The sequence below is a fragment of the Moschus berezovskii genome, chromosome 24, assembly GCF_049115385.1.
Source record: "Moschus berezovskii isolate FMDL1 chromosome 24, NW_MosBer_1.0, whole genome shotgun sequence".
Lineage (NCBI taxonomy): Eukaryota > Metazoa > Chordata > Mammalia > Artiodactyla > Moschidae > Moschus > Moschus berezovskii.
In genome coordinates this window covers 31,651,682-31,675,609 of record NC_142483.1, presented here as the reverse complement: position 1 = coordinate 31,675,609, position 23,928 = coordinate 31,651,682, and the positions used below count along the sequence as shown (strand labels likewise).

The following is a 23,928-nucleotide window of genomic DNA, read 5'->3' as shown; positions in this document are numbered from 1 at the left end:
AAAAGAACAGGAATCAAGTCTATCTTGTTTATCTGATCTTCTTGTCCCTGGCATGGGGCAAGGCACCAAGTTGCTGTGCAATAAATTACTGTTAAATGAAAGAAATCCTCTTCAATGCATGTTTACCAGGCACTGTTCTAGGCATTTATATATAACAGTGTGTGTGTGTGTTGGAGTGGGGATGGTGGTGCGGGGGAAAAAAAGAGAAAAAAAAAATCCTTGCTGCTATAGAGCTTCTATCCTACTGGGCAAAGATCTGCTAAACAAGATAAGTAAACGGCATGGTATGTTAAGCAGTGATAAGTACAAAGGGCAAAAAAAGTAAGGCAGTTAAACAACACGTAGAGGGCTGGTGGACGATATTTTTAGATTAGATGACTTGAGAAAACCTCACTGAGAATGTGGCTTTTGAGCAAAGACATGAAGGAGGTAAGGCATGTGTAAATGTGGTTATCGGGGTGGGGTGTGGAGGAAGAGCATTCCAAGCATAGGGAATAGCAAGTGCAAAGGCCCTGCGATGGGAACATTCCTGGAACAGTCAGTGTAACAGAAGTGGTGAATAAGGAGGAAAGAAGCAAAGTGTCCAAATGTAGTCTTTTAATCTGACCTGTGTATCCATGGAATCATTTACACCAGACATTTCTTGGAGAGTGCTTCTGACCAGTGTCTATTCTAAAATCATGGGTTTCTAATAGTTTTAAAGCAGTAGAACCTCTCCTTCCAGTGAAATATGAAATGGAAGTTCAAGATAGGAAACAAGGGAGCAAGAGGGTGGCTCTCTGTCAACTCCCACCCATCCCTTCACCTCACACTAGTTCAAAGTAACATGGTGGAAGAAGATTTGTTCCCCACCCAGCTCAGGTTGAATGCACTGCTCTAGAATCATAGTCTGATGCTCTGTCTAGAGCCATGCTGTTCTCCAGCATGAAGTAGACTTGTCTGGCTCCTGTAACCGCAAGGAGATTCTCAGTAGGTATTTACCTCCAACATGTGAATGAACTTAAGAGCTTCTATACTTACAACCACATGGTGTGAAGTGTGGGTCTGTTATGTTCCCAGAAACTAGTTCTGTATTCTGGAACTTCTTTTTTCTTCAAATCAGGTTTTAAACTTTTTCTTTTTAAAAAAGGTAAAACAGGTCAAATACACACACACAAATACACTAAAAGGTTGGTCTCCTGTGGATAGCTAAATGACTTGTGTATTTGCAGTGGAATTCTACACACTTAAGCAAATGAAAATGAACTACCAGGACAGGCAACAGTTTGTATTAATACCACACATATTTTGTTGAGCAAAAGCTGCCATCCAGAGACTTCAGTACATACCATATGATCTTCAGGCAAAGCTAGTCTGCAGGGAGGAAAGATGGAAAGATTCTATATCTTGATCCGGATGTTGCATGCAAAGGTGTAGTGGATACATATAAAAATTCACGGAGCTATCAAAACAGTTCATGCGTTTTACTCTAAGTAAACAATAAAGTCAGTGTCCTTCCCACTACCTGTGGCTCCCAGCTACCCAGTGTCCCTCCCCAGAGGCTACTCTTCCAGCTGGGATTTCTTAATTCCCTTTTTCTTGCTGTACCTTCACGCTAGGGGCAGAGTCCTGGGAGCATGCCAGGCAGACACCAGAGGCCAAGGCTGTGGGCACTGGGCCATGGCTTGTGTACATGCCCCTTGTCTTTCTCTGGCCTCTCTGGCCCTCAGCCCCATGCCTCTCTCCTCCTTTTTTTCCTTTTCTCCCTGAAGGTTGGCCTGGGAGGTTGCCGACCCTGGCTGAACAGTATTGTCCCTCCTGGCCCTCCAGGGTGTGCCTGCCTAGAAAGGACACTGTGTGCTGATCAAGGTTATCACTGACACATTCCCTCCCTCTTTTATTCTCTCTTCTGATCCCTGTACCGATCCTAGGACTTCTTGCTCCGTGGGTACTCTGTTTTAGGGAAGTGAGCTTCCCTGGTCTCCTGCCCTGGAACGCTTTCATAGGGCAGCCTTTATAGCAGCCCACTCTGTGTTTGCATGTAAACTGGGGGGGAGGGGAGCTATCTCAGCGGAAGCTGAGGGCCCCTCTTATTTTCCCTCCACGCCCTTATCCCCACGCCTCAATTTCTAGCATCATCCTCTGACCCTGTCCCTACCCCCACCCAGGGCTTCAGCCCAGTCAAGCCTTTTATCTTATCATCTGGGTCCTCCCTCTACCATGATTCCCCATTGCCTGAGGGCAGAGGGGCCTGAGTCACGTTCAAGTCAATTTGGCAAGCGTTCTTGAAGCAGGCTAAAAAGTAAAGGGTACTACTTGTTCCTGGCCTCCAAGAAGCTTCTAAAGCAGGGGAAATGGTGCACAACCCAGGCCCAGTTATAATAGTTCTCAACCCACTACTTTCTGTTGGTCGTTTCCAAGTGCCAGGTACTGACCTGCTTGCTTTTCGTGCATTACGTCCCTGAATTCGCCAAACAACCAAAGGAGGAGAATGGCACTGAGGCACAGGTTTAAACTGCTGGCATGTGGCTGCTGGCATTTGAACAGTAACTTCCCCAGGGAAACGCCCCACTTAGGCTCTGGGGGGTTCAAGCAGAAGCTGAGTGTAGGGCCTTGGGGGACATTTAGTTGTGGCACACCTCTTCTGCACAGTTCCCTCCTGCGTCAAGGGCTTGGGAAGGGGCTTCGGGATGGTGTATCGACTGGAGGCAGGGAATTTACGAGAAGCAGGTACAAAGCTCCGCGTGGCGGAGGAGCAGAAGGAAGCGGGGGAACCCGGGCCAAAAGAGGCCCTGCCAGCTCCGGGGGCACTGCAAGCCTCGAGGCGTTGCGAGCGTCGCTGCGGTTGAAAGCCCCACCGGCTCGCGCAAACTGCGTCCAACTACTTCCCCGGGGTGGCTTCGGGGCCCGGGGCCCGGCGACAGCCCTACGGGGCGGCCGCGCGGGGACCAAAGCCCAGGTGGGTCCCCGGGCGCGGCCACGTGCGCCCTGCCGGGCTCGCACGCTCCGCCACGCCGGGCCGCGGGGCCACCGGCAGGCACGCGCGCCCCAAGCGCGCACACACTCCGGGGCACGCACACCGACGGCCCGGCCCACGTCCACCACGCCCCGCCCTCCCCCGCGCCCCGCCCCCGCCCTCGCGGCGCCGGCCGCCGCCTTCCCATTGGCCGCCCGGCGAGTGACGCGCGGCGCCCGGCCCCGCCCCTCGTCAGTCACTCGGCGGAGGCGGCGCTGGCGGGGACTAGTCTCGTCCGGAGACTGGCAGCGGCGGCGTCGGCGGCGGCCGGAGCTCGAGCCCCAGCGGCTGAGGGCGGGCGGGCGGGCGCGGGGGAGGGAGGGGGGCCGGTCCGCGACGACTCCCCGGACGGCGTTTCTCCTCCGAGCAGCGCCGGTGTCGGATTTGGGGGGGCGGGGGTGCAGCCCATCCATGACCATGGGCGACAAGAAGAGCCCGACCAGGTACCTGCTCCGAGCCGAGGGGGCGGAAGGGGCGGGAGGGCTGGGGGCGGGCGGGGGCCGGCGACGACTAGGCCCCGGAGCCACCCGGGGCGGGGGGAGGCGCTGCTAAGATGGAGATCCGGGGGCGGGGGGAGGCGGCGGCGGCGGGCGGTGGCGGCGGCGGCGGGAGGCGGTGTCGCTCCCGCTCGGGGCCGGCGGCCGTGCGCGCCGCAGCCATGGCGGCTCCTCCTCAGCCGCCCTCCGCCGCCGCCGCCGCCACTCCTCCCAGACAAAGGGAGATTTAACCAGGTGGGGAGGGAGGGAGGGCGCGAGCATGGGAGGGGAGAGGGAAGGAGCCAGCCCACTCCCCGCCGCCGGCCTCGGGCTGCCCCTGCGCGCCCCCTCCAGATCCGGCCCGCGGCTCCCCTCCCGGCCCCCCCAGCCCCACGCTCAAGTCCACAAGTCCGCCCGCTTCCTGCGCCCGCCGCGGCCCTTCCCGGGGCGCCGCCGCCGCCTGCTGTGCGAGGCGGCGCAGCCCGGGCCCGGAGGCTGCAGGGTGCCGGTGGGGGCGCCCCGTCCCCTCCCCCGGTCCCTCCTCTCGGCCCCGAAAAGGGTGGGTGGGTGGTCGTCTTAGCGAAGTTTCCAGCGCCGGATTCCTGGGAAATTACGACGGCTCACCAGCGCCTGTGTTTTTGCTGTCGCTCCCCCTTTTTCCTGCTCCCTCTTCCCTCCCCTTTCCCCCACTCCTCACTCCTCTGAAGGCCAAAAAGACAAGCAAAACCTGCCGCAGACGAAGGCTTTTGGGATTGTAGCGTCTGCACCTTCAGAAACAGCGCCGAAGCCTTTAAATGCAGTATCTGCGATGTGAGGAAAGGCACCTCCACCAGGTACTTGAAGATCTCTTGTTACCTTTTGTTAAAGGACTTTTTTTTTTAAAAATCAAGATTGGGGAGAGGGTTGTGAACTCTACTTCCTACCTTCTTTCCAACTTGTTGATTACAGCTTTTTCTGCATTTGCGGGTTGGGGGGGGTTGATGTGTGGTTTTGATTGTGTGTAATTTCATGTTGGGTGCAAAGCCTCGTGTTCACTGAATGATTTATGGGAGAGAATTTTTCCAGGTTTCGTCTTATTTCAAACAGACACTGGATTTATTTGACACTTGTATCCATTGGCTTATTGGTATTGGCTCCAAAAGACAGGAAGCAGTGCTTTTGCTATGGATTGTAGGACATTGGACCTTTTATTTTTGCCATGTGCAGAGTGTTTTTAATTTGCCTATCCTGATATATTTTTCTCTTCACTGAGAATTTTGGTGGTGGTTGTACAGTAACGGGGTTGTTGTGCTTTTCCTGTCTTGAACTGCAGCTGTCTTTTTTTTCTTCCCCTCTTGCACTTGACAATAAATGGTGGGGTTTGATAAAGTGCATTTTTTGAAAGACCGAACTGCCAGTTTGTGTGTGTCTGTTTTTTCTGATTAGCTTATGAGGGATGGTGATGGAGGACGGATTTTTGGAAAATGTGTAATGAATAGTGTGATTATACTGAAGTTTGTGTTTAGAGCTTTATTGTAATGAAAAGAATGTTGAAGGAATTCCTTTTCATTCTAGTGAAGGTAGTAAAGTGTATGGTATCAAAACGAGTTGAACTACTTCAGATTTAACGTTTAGATATACTTGAATGAAACGTCAAAGCTGATTTTTTAAGACTTTCGGTCATCTTTTCACTTTTATATTTGTTTCAGTGATTTTAGTTTGAAGTTATTCTTTATGTCATTTTATGGGCAGACATTGGGGGAGTGTGTGTGTGTGTGTGTGTGTGTGTGTGTGAAAGTAAGATGGAATGAGTGATTTTCCTGTGCATCTTTAAAGTTGATTGCTAGAAGCCTCATTTCATCAGGTACTTGTTTTTTAATTGGTAATGTTACCATCGTGACCGTGTAGTAGTACTGCACAGTTCTAACTGGATGTTGTTCTTTGACTAAGTGAATGTGTCCTGTTAGGGTTTGGTTGCGTTGTTTATACCTGGGATAAATAGGATATTGAGCAATCTGAAGAATGTAACTGGGATGAATTGGTCCAATTACTGGTGGAACACTTCTGTGAATTTCACTGACTGTAAGTAATGAGACCTTTAAGTAAAAATACTCCAGGGCTATAAGTATTTCCCCATAGGTACTTTTTAAAGTAAATTCATATCAATATTTGGTATTATTATAGAGCAGATTTAGTTAAAAACACCCAATGGGAGCTCAGTAGATCTTGTTTTGCTACTTAAAGTAGGGAATTCCATCAAATGACATGAAAGTTTAGAAATGTATTTGTTACTTAAAGCAATAGTGATTGTATTTTATTTGAGTAATGTTTTTTTACGTGTAGAATCCCTCAGAGGCCAAACCTCTTTATTGTGGTTTTGCTTTGAGTGTTACCGTAGATGATGTTAAAGTAATGACTAGGAAACTCCTAAGAACTTGAGAACTTTACTGGTGAAGAGAAACTTAAAGCAAATTCAGAAGTTTACATCCAGTGTATTGCTGGGAATAATTATCGCATAACAAAGTGCATTTCAGTTTCTACATGTATCACAAAAAAAATCTGACTCATCAACTTTTGGAAGCACGTGGAAGGTGTTGATTTTAAAAACAGTGTAGATGTTTAAAATTTTTTCAGCCCCAAGGATGACAACATTAGAATTAAGTTTTTTTAAACAAATATATTAAATTCTTAATAATGTAAATATTTCAGGAACATGATACTCACCTATTGTCTTTAAGAGTATGATTTTTTGAGGTCTGTGGTTGTGTAGGGTTTGAACACAGATTTAAGAGATCTGAGGATTTAGATTCTTAACCAACTCATGATACTTTTACATCACTTAATTTCATGTTGGTTTTTGTCAGTATTTTGTTGTGTTAGATCTAAAAATCTTTATAAAAAACTGTTCTAAAAGTCATTAATAAGGAGGCAGATAACATTTTTGCCTTCCTATGCTGTGAAACTCCAATACTTTGGCCACCTCATGCGACGAGTTGACTCACTGGAAAAGACTCTGATGCTGGGAAAGGTTGGGGGCGGGAGGAGAAGGGGACGACAGAGAATGAGATGGCTGGATGGCATCACCGACTCTGTGGACATGAGTTTGAGTGTACTCTGGGAGTTGGTGATGGACAGGGAGGCCTGGCGTGCTGTGATTCATGGGGTCGCGGAGAGTCGGACACGACTGAGCGACTGAACTGAACTGAACTGATGCTGTGAATGGGTTTCATGTAGAAGGGTGAATTTCACAGGTTTTCGTCCTGTGCTATCCAGTGTATTTACTGTTGGCTAATTTCTCTGTGATACTAGTTACTACTGCTTTGTCGTTTCCCTGGGCCTTTTTTATTTGTAATTTAATTCATACAACAAAGGTTTGACATTTGCTGCCTTTTATAATTTTATTTATTTAAAACAAAAATGTTTGCCACACAGCATGTGGGATCTTAGTTCCTGACCAGGAGTCGAACTGGCACCCCCTACAGTGGAAATGTTAAGTCTTAGCCACTGGATCACTCGGGAAGTCCCATGCCTTGTGTAGTTTAAATCACGTTTTATTAATGGCAGTGGAAAACTTGTTGGGTTTTGGATACAATTTTTAAGTAATTAAAGGACTTCAGTCTGCAGACTGGTATAGAAATTGGGTTTTAGTGCTCTGAGCTGATATTTTATGACAGCCTTGACAGTTGGGTAGCTAGTGGTAATTCTGGAGTTTGTTCATCATTCATGTCATTGTTGTTGCCATCATCTGTCTGCCAATCAAGTAAGGAAGTCAGCTTTGAATTAATGGTAGTCCAGTAGGATCCAGACTGTATTCTTTGAGAATAGAATTGACATTCTTCCGTTTGATTTGGAAAATACTGTCACCCATCCAAAGAACATTTATTAAAGTTACTAGGATGTGAAAGATTACTGCTCAAGACATTGAAGACAGGAAGGGGTTTTTTTAGAAGGTTGGTAAGACGTGTATAGGAATGACCATAATCCAAGTTATAAAGGCTCTGAGAGGGGTATGCATAAAAAGCTACAGGAGATCTGAGCAATCTGGCTTGGGCATCAATTAGAAGAATTCCCCTCCCTTCAGTTCTTCTGGAGAAGAATTGATTTCTACAGAATTACCTGCCATCTTTCACTGTTATTGCCATGTGTACCAGATAAATTTAATTCTGCAGGTAGAGTCATGAAAGTGATTCAGAAGGTCTTTTTTTTTGTAGCAGCATAGAGCAGAATGAAAGATCAGAAGCGCCAAAGGAATCTGTGAAGGGAAGAAAGAGGCAATACTTTGTTGGCTACTTGGAGATTCAGAGGGCAGTAGAAATCTTTATTTTGGATTTGTTTTGCATTTCCTTAGTTCTTAAATGCACTCCTTTTCCCAACTATTTCATTTCACTCTTTTTTTTTAAACAACTTTATTAAGACATACTATAAGATTCACCAGTTGTATAAGTTTTTAACTCAGCGATTTTAGGTAATTTTAAAAACTGACTATACAGCCATCACCACAAACCAGTTTTAGAACATTTCTATGGCTGTGAATGGCTTCCTTATGCCTGTTCTGTGGTGCATTTTTTAAAAATTATCTAGTGAGTGATTTATTTTTGGCTGTGCTGGTTTTCTAGTTGTAGCAATTGGGGGCTACTCTCTAGTTGGGGGGCTTGCGCTTCTCATTGTGCTGGCTTCTCTTGTGAAGCATGGTCTCTAGTGCTCGTGGGCTTCAGTAGTTGAGGCACCTGCAGCTGAAATGTTCATTTTCCCACCATGCTGATGTACCCTGAGCTTTTCAAGGTAGAAAATAAAGGAGTGTGTATGGAAGGTGGTGGTGAGTGGGAAGAAATAGTATCCCTTCCCTAGGTGATAGCCTAAGTAGTATTTCCCAGCCCACTTTGCAAATCTCATGAAAGAGGATATCAACTTTTAAAAGGGAAAAAAAACCAACAAAACCACAAACTCACAAATTTACCTAACCGTTGTTCTTTTAAATTGGAGTTCTTGAGTATTGTACAGAGTAATAACTTCCTAGACATGTTGATAAATGTATTTTACTTTTGGTTTTGTTAATTCTTTGAATGCAATTATCTATAAATATTGTAAAATAAAAATTACTGCTGCAGCTCTTCTTGATTAGTGGCGCTTTGATAATAGTGCTGCACTGAGTACTATCCCCCTGAAAAATGTACTCTATTTAGAGCTTTTACAGATGAGTAAAAGTGAGGTTAGGTGTGTAATAAAGTGGTGTGGCCTTAAAGAAAAGAAAAAAAGCCTGGTACTCAGGATATTGAATGGGAATTGGTAGTACTCAGTTGTCTGTGTAAAATAATTCTCTTGTCCAGGAACTCCCTGATTCTTTGCAGTTGTAACTTTGGACGTTTTCTCCCGTTAAATTCAGATACTCTGACAATTCAGAATCTCTTGACTTGTCATGAAGTTCTTTAGAAGTTTTAGGGGGAAGATGCACATATTTAGTGAAACATGAAACGTTTTCGTCTTTGCTGAAAGCTTCAGAAGTGCATCATCCTGTGATACTTTTCAGATAGGAAGACTCCCAGAAAGCTGGGGAGTCTCCTCTCCACTCTGGCCTCACCTAGAGTGGAGCAGGGCTTCCTTTCCAAAGCATAGTTCTGGGTCATCTGCCACTGCGGTTCTGCCTCTTAGGCCACATTGGTGTTTTTTTGTTGTTTTTTAAGTTTTACCATTTTTATTAATGTTTGGCTGCCCTGGGTCCTTTGTTGCTATGCTTGAACTTTCTCCAGTTGCGGAGAGTGGGGGCGACTCTTCATTGCAGTGAGCCAGCTTCTGAATGTGGTGGATTCTCTTGTGTGGAGCACAGGCTCTAGGGTGCCTCGGCTTCGGTAGTTGCAGGATGCCCTGCGGCGTGGGCTCTTCCCAGACCAGGGGTTGGACCCATGTCCCCTTCCTCGGCAGGTGGATGCTCAACCACTGAACCACCAGGGACTCCCCGCACTGGTTTTTAGTGTTAGCCTTTTCATAAAGTTTCTCCATAAAGTACATAGAAAATTATTCATCTTCAAAATCATCAAACCTTGCTAAACATTTCAGCCTCATAGTTGGTGCAAAAGTGGGTACAGGTTTAGAGATTATTCTTAACCCAGAAACGAAGTGATAATTTATTTTGTGTTTGCTTTCACACTGGACTTAACTGATCTTATGGTACTGACTTGATCATATGTATACTTGGTGACCTTAAAGTATCAATAAATTACCTGGGTAGTTGTGATGGACAGTCTTTTATTGAGTACACAGTCGCCTGGGCTCTGTGTCCATGGTGTACAGACAGATGAGGTCTTTGTTTTCATGAAGCTTAAAGTACAATGGGGAGGAAAAGAAAATAAACAAGTGGACAGAAGAGAAAGATCGTTTCAGCTGGAGATCAGTGCTCCCAGGAAATTGGAGCAGGATAGGGAACTGGAGTGGTGAGAATTGGGCGGAGCAACTGCCTTATAGACAATATTGAGATGCACCCTGGCCTTTTTAGGCAACACTGATGCTGCTTTCTTCTGAAACAAGGGCATAACTTTTTTCTTTTGGAGGTTTACCTGCACCAGTTAGCTCATTTGGTTGGGGACAGTTTATAGAGTTGGAGCCTTTATACCCAGACTAAACTTTTAGTTGCACTCGTAGACTAAAGTCTGGCCAGCTAGCATGCCAGTATATCCTGTTGCAGTTGACCCTTGAACAACTGGGAGATGAGGGCTGCTGATTCCCGTGCCTCTGTGTTTAGCTGGAAATTAACGTAACAGTTGTCCCTCGGTATCCAAAGGGCATTAGTTCCAGGACCTGCCTTGGTGGTGGTGGTTTCGTTGCTAATTTGTGTTCAACTCTTGTGACCCCATGGAGTGTAGCCTGCCAGGCTCCTCTGTCCATGGGATTTCCCAGGCAAGGGTTCTGGAGTGGGTTGCCATTTCCTTCTCCAGGGAATCATCCCAACCCAGGAATTGAACCCAGGTCTCCTGCACTGCAGGCTGTCTTCAGTTTTGCAGCTGTGAATTCAACCAGCCATGGTATGTGCGATACTGTAGTATGTGTTTATTGAACAGTTCCGTGTATAAGTGGACCTGTGTGGTTCAAACCCATGTTGTTTAAGGGTTAACTATTACCGAATAGGAGATGTTAAATGGATTCAGTTATGTGTTATTTTTTCATGCATCATATATTGTGTACTTTCATAGATGCTGAAGGAATTCCAACTAACTGTATGTAGTTTAGCAAACTAGTTATCAGCATTAACACAGTCCTTAGTACTTCAGGAAATCGTGGATCTCCAGATGTCCTCTTTACAACTCGAACTAAACCATTTTGCAGTCACTACAGTTCTCGTTTGCCCTCTTGCCCCATTGCCAGGGCCTTTTCTCTTTGTGACATCTTTTATACTTCCTATCATTTGCTCTCCTGTTGTTTTATTTTTTGGCTTGTTTATTTTTAAGTGAACTTTGTGAACTGTAGCATACATACAGAATATGCCCAAATCATAATTGTAAAACCTGATGAACTTTCACAAAGAGAGCACACCTGTGTAACTAGCAGCCAGATTAAGAAACAGAATATTAACAGGACCCCAAAAGCCCTTTGGGCCCCCTTCCAGTCACTTTCCCCATCCCAACCCTGTGCTTACTTCTGACACTGGAGATGAGTTTTGCTTGCTTTTAACTTTACAGTATGTACACTTCTGGGTCTGGCTTCTTACACTCATTCTTACGTTTGTGAATATTCATGTTGTGTGTGGTTCTTGCTTATTTTACCAGTGCTGTTTTATTGTACAAATATCTTAAGTGTTTAACTCTGCATGCAGACCTCTAACACGTTCTAGAGATAGACTCTCTTCAGCTTCTGTTCATTACCTTCATACTTGAACTTGGTCATCTCCTTCCAGCAGCAGCATAAATCCACATATCATTAGGTGAAAGGAAGAAAACCTGGTATGTGAAACTTTCTAGAGTATATAAATAGAGTAAACTTTTGACTGTCATAAGTAATATTGTTCATGAATCATTTATATTTCAAGGCATTGGTTAAATAAACAGAAAATTCCTGCTCTGAAGGAACCTAACAAACTTCTTGAAAAGATAAGACTGTAGAAAGATGACCAGTGGTTGTGAACGCAAGTGAGTTTTAGAGGAGGTGGAGACCCTGTTTTGAGGGGTATTTGGGGGAAGACCTCCTCACTGAACCTGAGATTTAAACTATGCCTTTTTGGTTCTTGATATGGGGTTTGTTGTACAATTTGATACAAGTTAGTTCTGTGCCTTCTCCTTTTTAACTGTTTACACTCAGATGTCACCGGTACCTTCCCACTTCTCTTTACAGCCTGATAATCCCCAGATACTGTTTATTAACCACCTGTCACCACCCCCATGTATTTCATGAATACACGTGACAAACAGATCCAACTGGTTCTTGGGCCTCGCCACTTGGACAGCTTAGATTATCTCCTGGTTCTCATTGTTCTTAGGGTAAAGTCCAAATCCTTACCATCACAAAGGGCTTCTGATCTGATCCTTTCCTGTTGCTTTAGAATTTCTGGATGCAGCCTGCCTCCACACCGTCTGCCCTGCACACGCAGCACTTGTGTCTTTCATTCCAAACTGCCTGATATTTCCTTGTATGGACCATACTGTCTCATCTCCATACTTCCACACATTCTTTTCCTCTAGATTTCTTCTCAAATGTGTCTCCTTCCTAAGCCTGGCTGGCTCCTGTTTGTCCTTCGAGACGTCTTGGGAAGTCTTTTTCCAGTGCCCTACAGTCATGTATACCTCTTCATAACATTTGAACTGTATTTTTGTTTGATTACCTCTGTTATGTTTTCACCTTTTTGAGGGCATGGTCTTTCTTTGTGTGTGTTACAGTGTCAGGCACTCAGTAGGGGTTCAGTAAATGTATATAGAATAGATGAAGACTGGAAATTTGAATCGGAGTTGCCTTTAAAGCTGTTCCAGTTAAAGAGTTCTGAGACATACTCTTGCACATTAGGGCTTGTGTTTTGTCTGTAAAGTTATTGAATTAGGGGAAATTTGTCTTTATAAAGTATGTCTTTAAGAAGAAGTAGTCTCGTTTTCTGGTTTTGTTTCCTAAACATGTTCTAGAAATTAAACACAGACTGTAACCTCAGAGACCCTGGCCTGTGCATTTAAAGTACTTCCCGAGTGGTTTTGGGCTTCAGAGTTTTAGCACACTTACCTAAATAATAACTGTGACCATTCTTCTCTTTTTGTTGCACATTTGGTGATTTAAAGCTGCCAAAAGTCATGGAAAAGTCTCCTAGTGAAGCAGAGGATCAGTCATGTTGTGTAAAACCAGTTCTGAGGTGTGATAAGTAACTAGGTAGCAGTCCATGGGATTGCAAGAGTCAGACATGACTTAGCGACTAACCAAGGAACTAGGTGAGTGTGCTTGTAAGCTGGCACCTAAAGGCAGTTTAAAAATGGCTACAGAGCATCTTAAGTGTTGTTGAAAATGTTACGCTCTGCTCTCCACTGTGTTAACATACCCATAACTTGATAGTTGCACTTTGTACATGGTATACATTACTGTTATTTGAATTTATTAGTGCTGTTAAGTTGAAGTCTTGACGCACTCATTTATTTATTTAGCTATAATTTCAGTTCTGTGCAGTGATTGACACAGATGGATGCCAAAGATGAATTCTCAGTAAAGGCATTGCAAATAAACCCCTGTGTAACTCAGAAATCAGAAGTTCAGACCTTTTTCGACTTAAAATGGGATTATGTCCAGAACCATCATAAGTTGAAAATACTGAAAGTTGAAAATGCATTTAAAATGCCTAACTTGCCGAATATCACAGCTTGGCTTCAGTTCAGTTCAGTTCAGTCGCTCAGTCGTGTCCGAGTTTCCGCGACCCCATGAATCACAGCACGCCAGGCCTCCCTGTCCATCACCAACTCCCGGAGTTCACTCAAACTCATGTCCACAGAGTCGGTGATGCCATCCAGCCATCTCAATCTCTGTCGTCCCCTTCTCCTCCCGCCCCCAACCTTTCCCAGCATCAGAGTCTTTTCCAGTGAGTCAACTCGTCGCATGAGGTGGCCAAAGTATTGGAGTTTCAGCTTTAGCATCAGTCCCTCCAATGAACACCCAGGATTGATCTCCTTTAGAATGGACTGGTTGGATCTCCTTGCAGTATAAGGGACTCTCAAGAGTCTTCTCCAACACCACAGTTCAAAAGCATCGATTCTTCGGCGATCAGCCTTCTTCACAGTCCAACTCTCACATCCATACATGACCACGGGAAAAACCATTGCCTTGACTAGATGGACCTTGGTTGGCAAAGTAATGTCTTTGCTTTTTAATATACTATCAAGGTTGGTCATAACTTTCCTTCCAAGGAGTAAGCGTCTTTTAATTTCATGGCTGCAATCAGCATCTGCAGTGATTTTGGAGCCCAAAAAAATAAAGTCTGACACTGTTTCCACTGTTTTTCCATCTATTTCCCATGAAGTGATGGGACCAGATGCCAGGATCTTTGTTTTCTGAATGTTGAGCTTCAAGCCAACCTTTTCACTCTCCTCTTTCACTTTCATCAAGAGGCTTTTGAGTTCCTCTTCACTTTCTGCCATAAGGGTAGTGTCATCTGCATATCTGAGGTTATTGATATTTCTCCCGGCAATCTTGATTCCAGCTTGTGCTTCTTCCAGCCCAGCGTTCCTCATGATGTACTTTGCATATAAGTTAAATAAGCAAGGTGACAATATACAACCTTGACGTACACCTTTTCCTATTTGGAACCAGTCTGTTGTTCCATGTCCAGTTCTAACTGTTGCTTCCTGACCTGCATACAGGTTTCTCAAGAGGCAGGTCAGCTTGGCTTAGACTACCTTAAACACCTCAAAACGCTTATGATGGCCTAATAATGATGGGCAAAATCACCTAACACAAAGCCAATTCTTTAATGAACTGTTGAATGTCTCATGTAATGTTTGAATAGTGTACTGAAAGTGAAAAACAGAATGGTTGTCTGGGCACAGAATGGTTGTAAGTGCATCGGTTGTTTGCCTTGCTGATAGTGTGGCTGTTAGGAAGCTGCGGGGCCTGCTCTCTGCCCAGCATCACCAGAGAGTACCATACCCCATGCCTCTGGCCCAAGGAAAGATCAAAATTTGAAGTGTGGTTTCTACTGACTTTGTATCACATTGCCCCATCGTAAAGTTGAAAAATCCTCAATTGTTAGCCATTGTTGAGGACCGTCTATAGTTGATTTCACAGGATAAACAGCTGAAATTTTTATTTTTAAATATAATTAGATCTTTATTGCTCCTCTCCTTTTCTCCCTCAGTCAATTTAGAAAATCTATGTAGGTTATCCTTTGACTGGGAAAAGAAACTAGGAAGGGGGGATGTCAAAGAAGCGTGTTAAAACTTACTCATAACATTTTCTCTATAATTTGAGATCATTAGCAATACAGTTGAAGAGAATACTTCAAAAGCCTTTGGAAGGGACAAGAAATTAAAAGGGTGATGTAGGATGCCAGTTTAATCAGCTTATTGGGTCTTAAAATATCAAATGTGTGGAAGTTAGTTGGAGAAAACAAACCTGGTGACTGCTTTCTAAGAACAGATACGATTTCATATGTAGGCTCTTAAGTTTTTGATTAAGTAGGTCTGGGGTAGCAATGCATTTCTTACAGGTTCCAAGGTGATGTTGATGCTGCTGGTCTAGGGAGCATACTGTGAAAACTGGTTTAGATGACCTTAAATTCTCCTTTAAAGAGAAACCAGCCAGTCCTCATGAAGATGAGGATTGTTTTTGATGTTTGTTACGGAAAAATTATGTCTTGGCATTTAAAGCGAACTTAAGTGATGACATTCTAAGAAGCATATTTTAAAATCCAGAGCTGGAATTAGTGTCGATTCCTCCACATTGTGTGGAATATAGGAGTACTGATAAGTTGGGGGACCATATCAAGTAAACTAGTTTATTTTTTGCATCCTAAAATCAGTGATTATCTTGCGTTACTAACACTTGGGTTGAATTTCACATATATTTATTTAAACACCACTTTCTTTGCACCATAAGTCAGAGAGACAGAACCAGGTCTTAAAATCAATACACCAACATTCCAGTAAAATGTTGGCAAAGAATATGAACAGATAATTTATGGAACTACTACGTATTAAGTCATGAAATGGGGGAAGTATATACAACCTTCCCATTATTCAAATATATACCAAACAGGATGATGTTTTTTGCAAGTAAAAAATTAAAGATGGAAAAAGATATTTTAGTGAGACTAGGAAGTGAACATTCTCACAGGCCATTGGTGGGTGGTGTGTATGTTGATTTAAAGTTTTTTGAAGGTCATTATGGCATTTGGTAGCAAATGCCTTTAAAATATTTGTATCTCGTTACCCAATAATTTATCATATAGGAATTTATGTGATCCGTATGCAAAAGTTTTTGTGTATATATACTAACGGCATCATCTTAACAAAAAATGAAGTCACCTACGTAGGAATCAGCATGAAATTGTTAGAAACTGTCAAATAGCTATAAATATTTTGCACCTCTTAAAAATGTTTTCAGATCTCTCATACACTGGTGGGACTGTAGAATGTACAGCTGCTCTGAAAAAAAATTTGGGCATTTTTTTTTTTTTTTTTTACAAAACTAGGAATTTGACTCCTGGACATTTATCCCAGGGAAATTAAAACTTGTATTAACACAAAATCTGTTCACAAGTGTCCATGGCAGCTTTACTTGTAATAGGCTGAAACTGGAAAGAAAAGTTTCTTTCGGAGTGTGAATGGTACATCCGTACCATGTACTACTACTCAGTTCTTAAAAAGGAGCAAACTATTGATGCATACGACTGGCATGGATATCAAAGGGCCCTTGTGCTGAGAGAAAAAAGCCAGTCTCCAAAGGTCACCTATTGTAGGATGCTATTAACATTCTTGAAATACAGAATTAATGGTTGTCAGGCATTAGGGATGATGGGGAAAGGAGGGAGATTGATGTGACTGTAAAGGGGATAGCAAGAGGGAGATACTTGTGGTGATGAAATAGATCTGAATCTTGATGGTAGTGATGGCTTCATGAATTCACATGTGTGATGAGATGGCATAGAACTGTTTACATGTATTATACCAATGTAAATTTCCTGGTTTTGATACTGTACCATAATCAAGAAGATGCAATTTTGAGGAAATTAGGTAAGGTGTTATATAGGACCTTGTACTATTTTCCCCACTTCCTATGAATATATAATTCTTTCCAAATTTTAACTCAGCATTAAAAAAACTAAGATCATGGCATCCAGTCCCATCACTTTATGGCAAATAGAAGGGGAAAAAGTGGCAGCAGTGACAGATTTTATTTTCCTGGGCTCCAAAATCAACTCAATGGACATTAATTTGAGCAAACTCCAGGAGATAGTGAGGGACAGAGGAGCCTAGCATGCTGCAGTCCATGGGATCATAAAGAGTTGTACATGACTTAGTGACTGCTGCTGCTGCTGCTGCTAAGTCACTTCAGTCGTGTCCGACTCTGTGTGACCCCATAGACGGAAGCCCACCAGGCTCCCCCGTCCCTGGGATTCTCCAGGCAAGAACACTGGAGTGGGTTGCCATTTCCTTCTCCAATGTGTGAAAGTGAAGTCGCTCAGTCGTGTCCAACCCTTAGCGACCCCATGGACTACAGCCTACCAGGCTCCTCCAGCCATGAGATTTTCTAGGCAGTAGTACTGGAGTGGCTTGCCATTGCCTTCTCCGACTTAGTGACTGAACAACAACAAAAATTTAAGAAAAAAAATTAGAAATAATATGTAATAAAAAATGCTTTTAATTTATTAGAGAAAGCGAGTTATAAAATAAACAGTGTAATCCCCCATTAAATATTATTTCATGTAATTTCATCTTCTATACATACCTAAAGGAATGACTGATCAGAATATTAATTTTGTTTGGTGGGATGATGGGATTGTTTTGTATGTGTGCTTTTCTGTGGTTTCTGTAGTATTAATGAGCCAGGATCAGTTTTGTAGTTGGAAAAACAAATGTTCATGATAGAAAATTTTAAAAATAATTATCTAATTCTAGAAATTGAAATTTAAATAAGCAAAATCATATTTTAGGTTAAGGAAATTTAAAATTCTGTTTATATTGATTACACTTAGTGTTTTTAATGTTTATTTTTATTTATTTACTCATTTTTGTCTGTGCTGGGCCTTCATTGCTGCGCAACCTTTCTGTAGCTGTGGAAGCAGGGATTACTCTAGTTGTGATACACACGCTTCTCATTGCAGGTGCTGCTCCTGTTGTGGAGCACAGGCTCTCGGACATGCAGGCTTTAGTAGTTGCAGCACGTGGGCTCAGTAGTTGCGGTTGCAGGACTCTAGAGTACAGGGTCAGTAGTTCTGACACACGGGCTTAATTGCCCCGTCACATGTGGGATCTTCCTGGATCAGAGATCAAACCAGTGTCTCCTGCATTGGCAGGTGGATTCTTTACTACTGAGCCTCCAGGGAAGCCCTAGTTAAACTAACTTAGTATGAAAACAGCTGTTAAGGTGGGAAAATACCTGTGTGCTCTAAAACATACTGTGTTTATAAATTAAAGTTTTCTTGTGCTCTTGCCTTATAACATTGCTTATATGTGGAATCTAGAAAAACAGTACAGATGAACTTACTTGCAGAGGAGAAATAGAGACACAGATACAGAGAACAGACGGGATACCAAGGTGGGCAGGAGATACGGGATGAACTGGGAGATGCATGTACACTGCTGTGTGTCAAATAGACAGCTAATGAGAACCTACTGAACAGCACAGGGAACTCCATTCAGTCCTCTGTGTTGACCTAAATGGGAAAGAAATCCAAAAGGGGTGGGGGGGAATACATGGGGGAATACATTGGACTGGCCAAAAAGGTTGTTTAGATTTTTCCATAGCATGGTACAGAAAAACTTGAATGGTCTTTTCTGTCAACCCAATTTGTATTTGTTAGCTGATTTTCTTTGCTGTACAGAAGAGACTAACACAACATTGTAAAGCAACTATATTCCAATTTCCAATAAAAATTAATTTAAAGATTAAAACATTTAAAAAACTGTGCTCTTTTGATTCACAAAGTCCTGTATGATATTCTAAATCAGTGTTGTCCAGTATATGCATTATAAGCCACAAGTAATTTTAAACTTTCTAATAGCAATAGATAAAATTAGGTGAAATTAGTTTTAGAATATATTTTATTTAATCTATTATAGCGAAATCATGATTTCAGCTTGTAATCAATATAAAATTGCAGTGAGATACTTTACATTCTTTTTTCATACTAGGTGTTCAAAATCCATTGTGCGTTTTACAGTTACAGCACGAGTCAATTCAGACTAGCCGCGCTGCAAGTGTTCAATAGCACTTGTCCCTCGTGGCTCTCATATTGGAGAGTAGTAGCAGTCGTAGTTGAAAGTCAGGGCTTTGGCATCAGACCTAAGTTTGAGTCCCATCAGGTCTGTCATATGCAATATTGAGATCTTGGGTGTGTGACTTTAACTTGTGCTGTAGTTTTTCAGTTACGGATGGTAGCTTCTCCGTAGGAGCGTGCTAAGGATTAGATGAGTGAATGTATATGGATCTGGCATAGAACACATACTGTTAAGGAGTATATAACTAGTGGCAATGTTAATATTCCAATAGATTGTGTATTGAATTAAAAGACTAACCATCCTAAAGGCACAGCTGATTTCTATCACTAGTGAATAAATACGTAAGAAGTATATGAGATAATCTTTGGTTCCAGAATTAAAGTTTGGGGCTCTAACTTTTAAATTACGGCTGAAAGAATGGACAAATATTTGAGCATTTATGTGCAAAATACTACATGAGGCACTCAAACATTTGGACTGTAAGTTCTAAGATGATATCCTCAAATACAGTGTATTTGCATAGTACTTTACATTTTGCATACCAGGTTTATGTCTGTTTTCCCAGTGCTGTACTCAGAGCAATCCTGAGAGGTAGTTGTTATTCCAGCTTTCACTGTTGAGGAAGCTGAGACTCAGAAAAGTGAAATAACTTTCTTGATTTCATACCCAAGTTAGTAGAAAAGAAGAAATAGAAAAATGAATGTAATTAAACAGGCAAATATGATACCAAAGAGTTCTAACTATATTCTTTTGATTCTTTCCCTTCCACATTTTCCACCTCGGGAGAAACACATCATCCTCGTCTAGGGCCATTTAAATTAGGAGAGGGTGGTGACAAAATGTGAGTTGAATAGCTACCTCTCAGAATTAGCCTGTCATTGTTACTAGCTGAATCAGATCACCTATGTTGTAAAATGTTAATATAAGCCTGTATAGACTAGGTGATATATTTTGCTCGTTGTGATGTTTCTCATAAAGTTGAGGGTTTATCATTCTATCTCTTGGCTAAATATACCCATAAAAATGGGCTAAGAGTATGCTATATGCTGACTTAAAATCATATTCTTTGAAGTGCTGTTTGTCTGAAGTGCTGTTCATCGCTTGACTTACTCAGAAAATTACACAATTCTTTGAAAGAACATTGCATGCCACCATTAAAAGTCAGCGGTGAGAGGCAACGAGTTTGTGAATGATTGACCCTCGAGGCAGTGGTGCAGGGGAAGGCAGTCTTCTCCTGGGTGAAGTCAGGTGGAACATGTATCATCAGGTGTTCAGTTTCTGTGTTATAATTGTAGAATTCTGTAGATTCTTTTCACTTTGTGCATTGTGGAACTTCTGGTTTTTTCGATTAAGAAATTGAAGTCACAGGACCTCCAATTTGTTGCTATCAAGTCATCTTCACACGAGTACTTTGGTGTACATCATTGAAGCATGTTTATAAGAAGGGGAATTGTGTTTTGGTGCTCAGGACAAGAGTGATAACTGGGGGAGGTAGGTGAGATGTTCTTTGCCCCTTAGTTTTCTCTTTGCCTTCTCAGATAGTTTTCCTTTGGTTTAGTATGATTTACCTGACAACGCCTCTCTTCCTGTCTATATTATCTTTACTGTAGGTTGAGGGCTATAAATCTTACACAAAGAACCCATCAGAACTCGCACTACAAGAGAGTCATCATTTCTGATCTTGGTGATACTTAGCAGCATGAAATTCTGCTTCAGTGTTTGTTTTCTTTTATTGGAGGGGTGTGAGAATTGTGGGATGTAGTTATTCCGATTGACTTTGGGGATGAAATTTGATATAGTCATGTTTCAAACATTTCTATTTTGTCAGGGGCAGTCTTAATGCCTAGACTTTCTTACAAGTTTCACTGTACACAGTGTTTGCTGCTCCAGTTATATAATTAAAAAAATAATATATTGTAATAACAGATACGTACAGATTTGTGTACAAGGTTGGAATGTAAAACTGGGTTGCAGTTAACACTTGAAATACCCTGAAATTAACAGAACTGAATGATGTCTGTGTTTCCTCCAATTTTGAAATAACTGTCATTTGTGTCAGTTTTGGTAGCTTATAATATAATGACCCTTAAATATCATGGTTGCCAAACACTTGTCTTAAAATACATGGAAAATAATGTATTTGTAATATCTTCACCCTCCACCCACAAGATATAACACTGGATGCACATTTCACAATCTCTCAATAGGAGTTCTTTATTTGTGAAAACTTTCTGGCATTGTCGAGTTTATATGTGGCTATGTAGTTTCCTATTTAAGTTATAGTTAATCTTTTTAGTTTGAAATTCTTCATTTATGAGTTAATAAATCCTTGTCCCTGATTTTGCCAAATAAATTAAGCTCATTGCAGACTGACCAAAACACTAGATTCAGTTAATCTCCTATTAAGGATCTTTAAGATAAGTGCTTCCTGACAGAACACCTAGTGTGGAAGATATTTTTTTTTTGCTAAGTAAAGACCGGTGTACTGCAGCCCTAGGGGTATTCTTACTTACTCTTTGTTATAGCATTTGATTAAAAGAACAAGTTTATAGAATGGATAAACAACAAAGTCCTATTGTATAGCTCAGGGAATTATATTTAATACCCTGCGATAAACTAATGGAAAAGAATATGAAAAAGAATGTATACATACACACACACATATATAACTGAATCACTTTGCTGTACAGCAGAAATTAACACAGCATTGTAAATCAGCTATACCTCAATAAGATGTTGCTGATGCTTTTTTTTTTTAAGTTTGAATTATTACTAAAGTAGTTAACGCTTGCATCATACCCCAAGGCAAAGCTGGGTTCTAATAGAACAGGTGTACTTTGGACTTTCTCATGCTTAGCGTTTATTGGACAACTTTATCGAGTGAGCAAGGAACTGTAAATGTAACACAGATCCAGAAGGAGCTTCATTGGGGGTAACAGGAAGGACAGTGGGATATAGCTCTTCAGAGACTTGATCAGTTCTGCACTCAACCCAATAATGTTGATAAGGGCCACCATTTAATGAGCATTTAACATATAGCAGGCACAGTGTTTATTTCATGCATTGTCTCATTTAATCCTTACGTGGCGATGGTGTGTTGCTGCTGCTGCTGCTAAGTCACTTCAGTCGTGTCCAACTCTGTGTGACCCCATAGATGGAAGCCCACCAGGCTCCCCCATCCCTGGGATTCTCCAGGCAAGAACACTGGAGTGGGTTGCCATTTCCTTCTCCAGGCGATGGTGTGTATGTAGTTATATTTCCATTTTACAGATAATGAATCTTAGAGTTCACATTCCTAATGGAAGTTAAAATAACAGTTACACTTGACTTGGATCTTCCAACATCATAGGATTTCCTTTTGTTTTCTATTTAGTCTTGTCTGAAAATGGCACTGCCATCTATTTTACTATGCAATTCAAATATATGAATTTAGACACCCACCTGTAGCAGTCAGATACAGAATTCTGTTGATTTATTTCTCTTGTCTTTCTGTTGTTACTACCTTAATTTAGTTCCTGATCATTTAATGTTTTATTTAATTATGCATTTAATTAATCACAAGCCTGTGGTTGAGACCTGCACCTGGACCATTGCATTAGCCTTGAGACTTGTCTGCCAGTTATGTCACGTGTCCAGAAAACATGTAGCTGATGTAGCTTATCTGCTTAGAATTCTTGGTCGTTGCCTTGTTGCCCAAGGAGGTATTGACTTGTTTCCTTCAACATGACATAGACGGCCCACCACGGTTTGGCTCTCTACTACCCACCCGCTCATCCTTGCCACGCCTTATCATGCACCTTCCAGTCAGACTTAGTGTTCCTTCAACATGTTCTTCCGTGCTATTGTGCTGCCTAATGACTCTTAACAGCTGCCTAGACCCAGCTCCTGTAAACTCTTTTGGGAAACCTTCCTTGATTCTTTTCTTTTGTGATCATTGAAGCACTTTGTATGCATTTCTAACATAGCATCATTTTGTATCAGAACCTGTGTTTGTTACCCAAGTTTACTTTTGAAGCTTTCATGAGCATGCACAGTGTGTTAACGTTTTCAGAGGCAGGGTCTTCTATGCTGTTGCTGTTGTATTCTTCATTGAACCCTCTAGGGTGTAATCCATTTTCCTAATCTCTCTTTTTTTTTTTTTTTTAAATCTTGTTTCCTTTTTAAAATAATTGTAGAGTATTGGTTTACCCTCTCTGCACATGTCCATTTAAGAAAAAAAAAAAAAAAAACCTTGGTAAGTGACTGGGAAACACTACCAACCCTAGTTTACTTCCCCCTCTTTAGTTTCTAATTTTACATTTATTCTTTGCAAGTCTGTTACTGTTAAGCTAGGTCTCTTGATTTTCTCCCTTTCAAGTTGATACGTGCTTTTCTGCTCACAGTTGAGACAACAATTGATTGCAAAATAGAATTCTTCTGTAGTGGTGTCTGTTTTAAAAAGATGATCCTTCTCAGGAGAGCTAAAGAATACCCACCTCTTAAATTCCATTCTTTTCTGTGCTTGCTGGCTTAAGCTTTTAGAAACAGTTATCTTGAAAGTTGTAAAAAAGTGACTAGAGGGTCTAGACTCAAGAGTATGGCTGAAGGAGGAAAAGGTGGATTAAAATTGACAAGATCATGAAGTCTTATTTTCCTAGAAATTTTGCAGCTCTGTAGGACTCAGTATGATTGTATTTGTCTTTGCAAAAGGATCTTCAAGAGGTGGACTAGAGAATTTTTTGAATTGTTTAATAATTTAGACATATTTGATTTTCACATGAGAAGATATTTTTCCTGATGCATTATTGTTGCTGCTGCTGCTGCTAAGTCACTTCAGTCGTGTCTGACTCTGTGTGACCCCATAGACGGCAGCCCACCAGGCTCCCCCGTCCCTGGGATTCTCCAGGCAAGAACACTGGAGTGGGTTGCCATTTCCTTCTCCAGTGTGTAAAAGTGAAAGTGAAGTCGCTCAATCATGTCTGACTCTTCGCAACCCCATGGATTGCAGCCTACCAGGCTCCTCCATCCATGCGATTTTCCAGGCAAGAGTACTGGAGTGGCTTGCCATTGCCTTCTCCGGATGCATTATTACGTTTCGGTAAATGAATTT

The 23,928-nt window shown here is 42.1% G+C and overlaps 1 protein-coding gene across 1 annotated transcript in view; it reads left to right on the top strand.

Moving 5' to 3' along the window:
- Window positions 1-3,312: 3,312 nt before the first annotated feature.
- Window positions 3,313-23,928, top strand: part of RYBP (RING1 and YY1 binding protein) — a 78,250-nt gene continuing 57,634 nt past the window's right edge. The window contains exons 1-2 of the mRNA XM_055414330.2: window positions 3,313-3,438; window positions 4,179-4,304. Of these exons, the coding sequence (XP_055270305.1) occupies window positions 3,407-3,438; window positions 4,179-4,304 (158 nt within the window). The 5' untranslated portion in view covers window positions 3,313-3,406. The remainder of the gene's footprint in view (window positions 3,439-4,178; window positions 4,305-23,928) is intronic.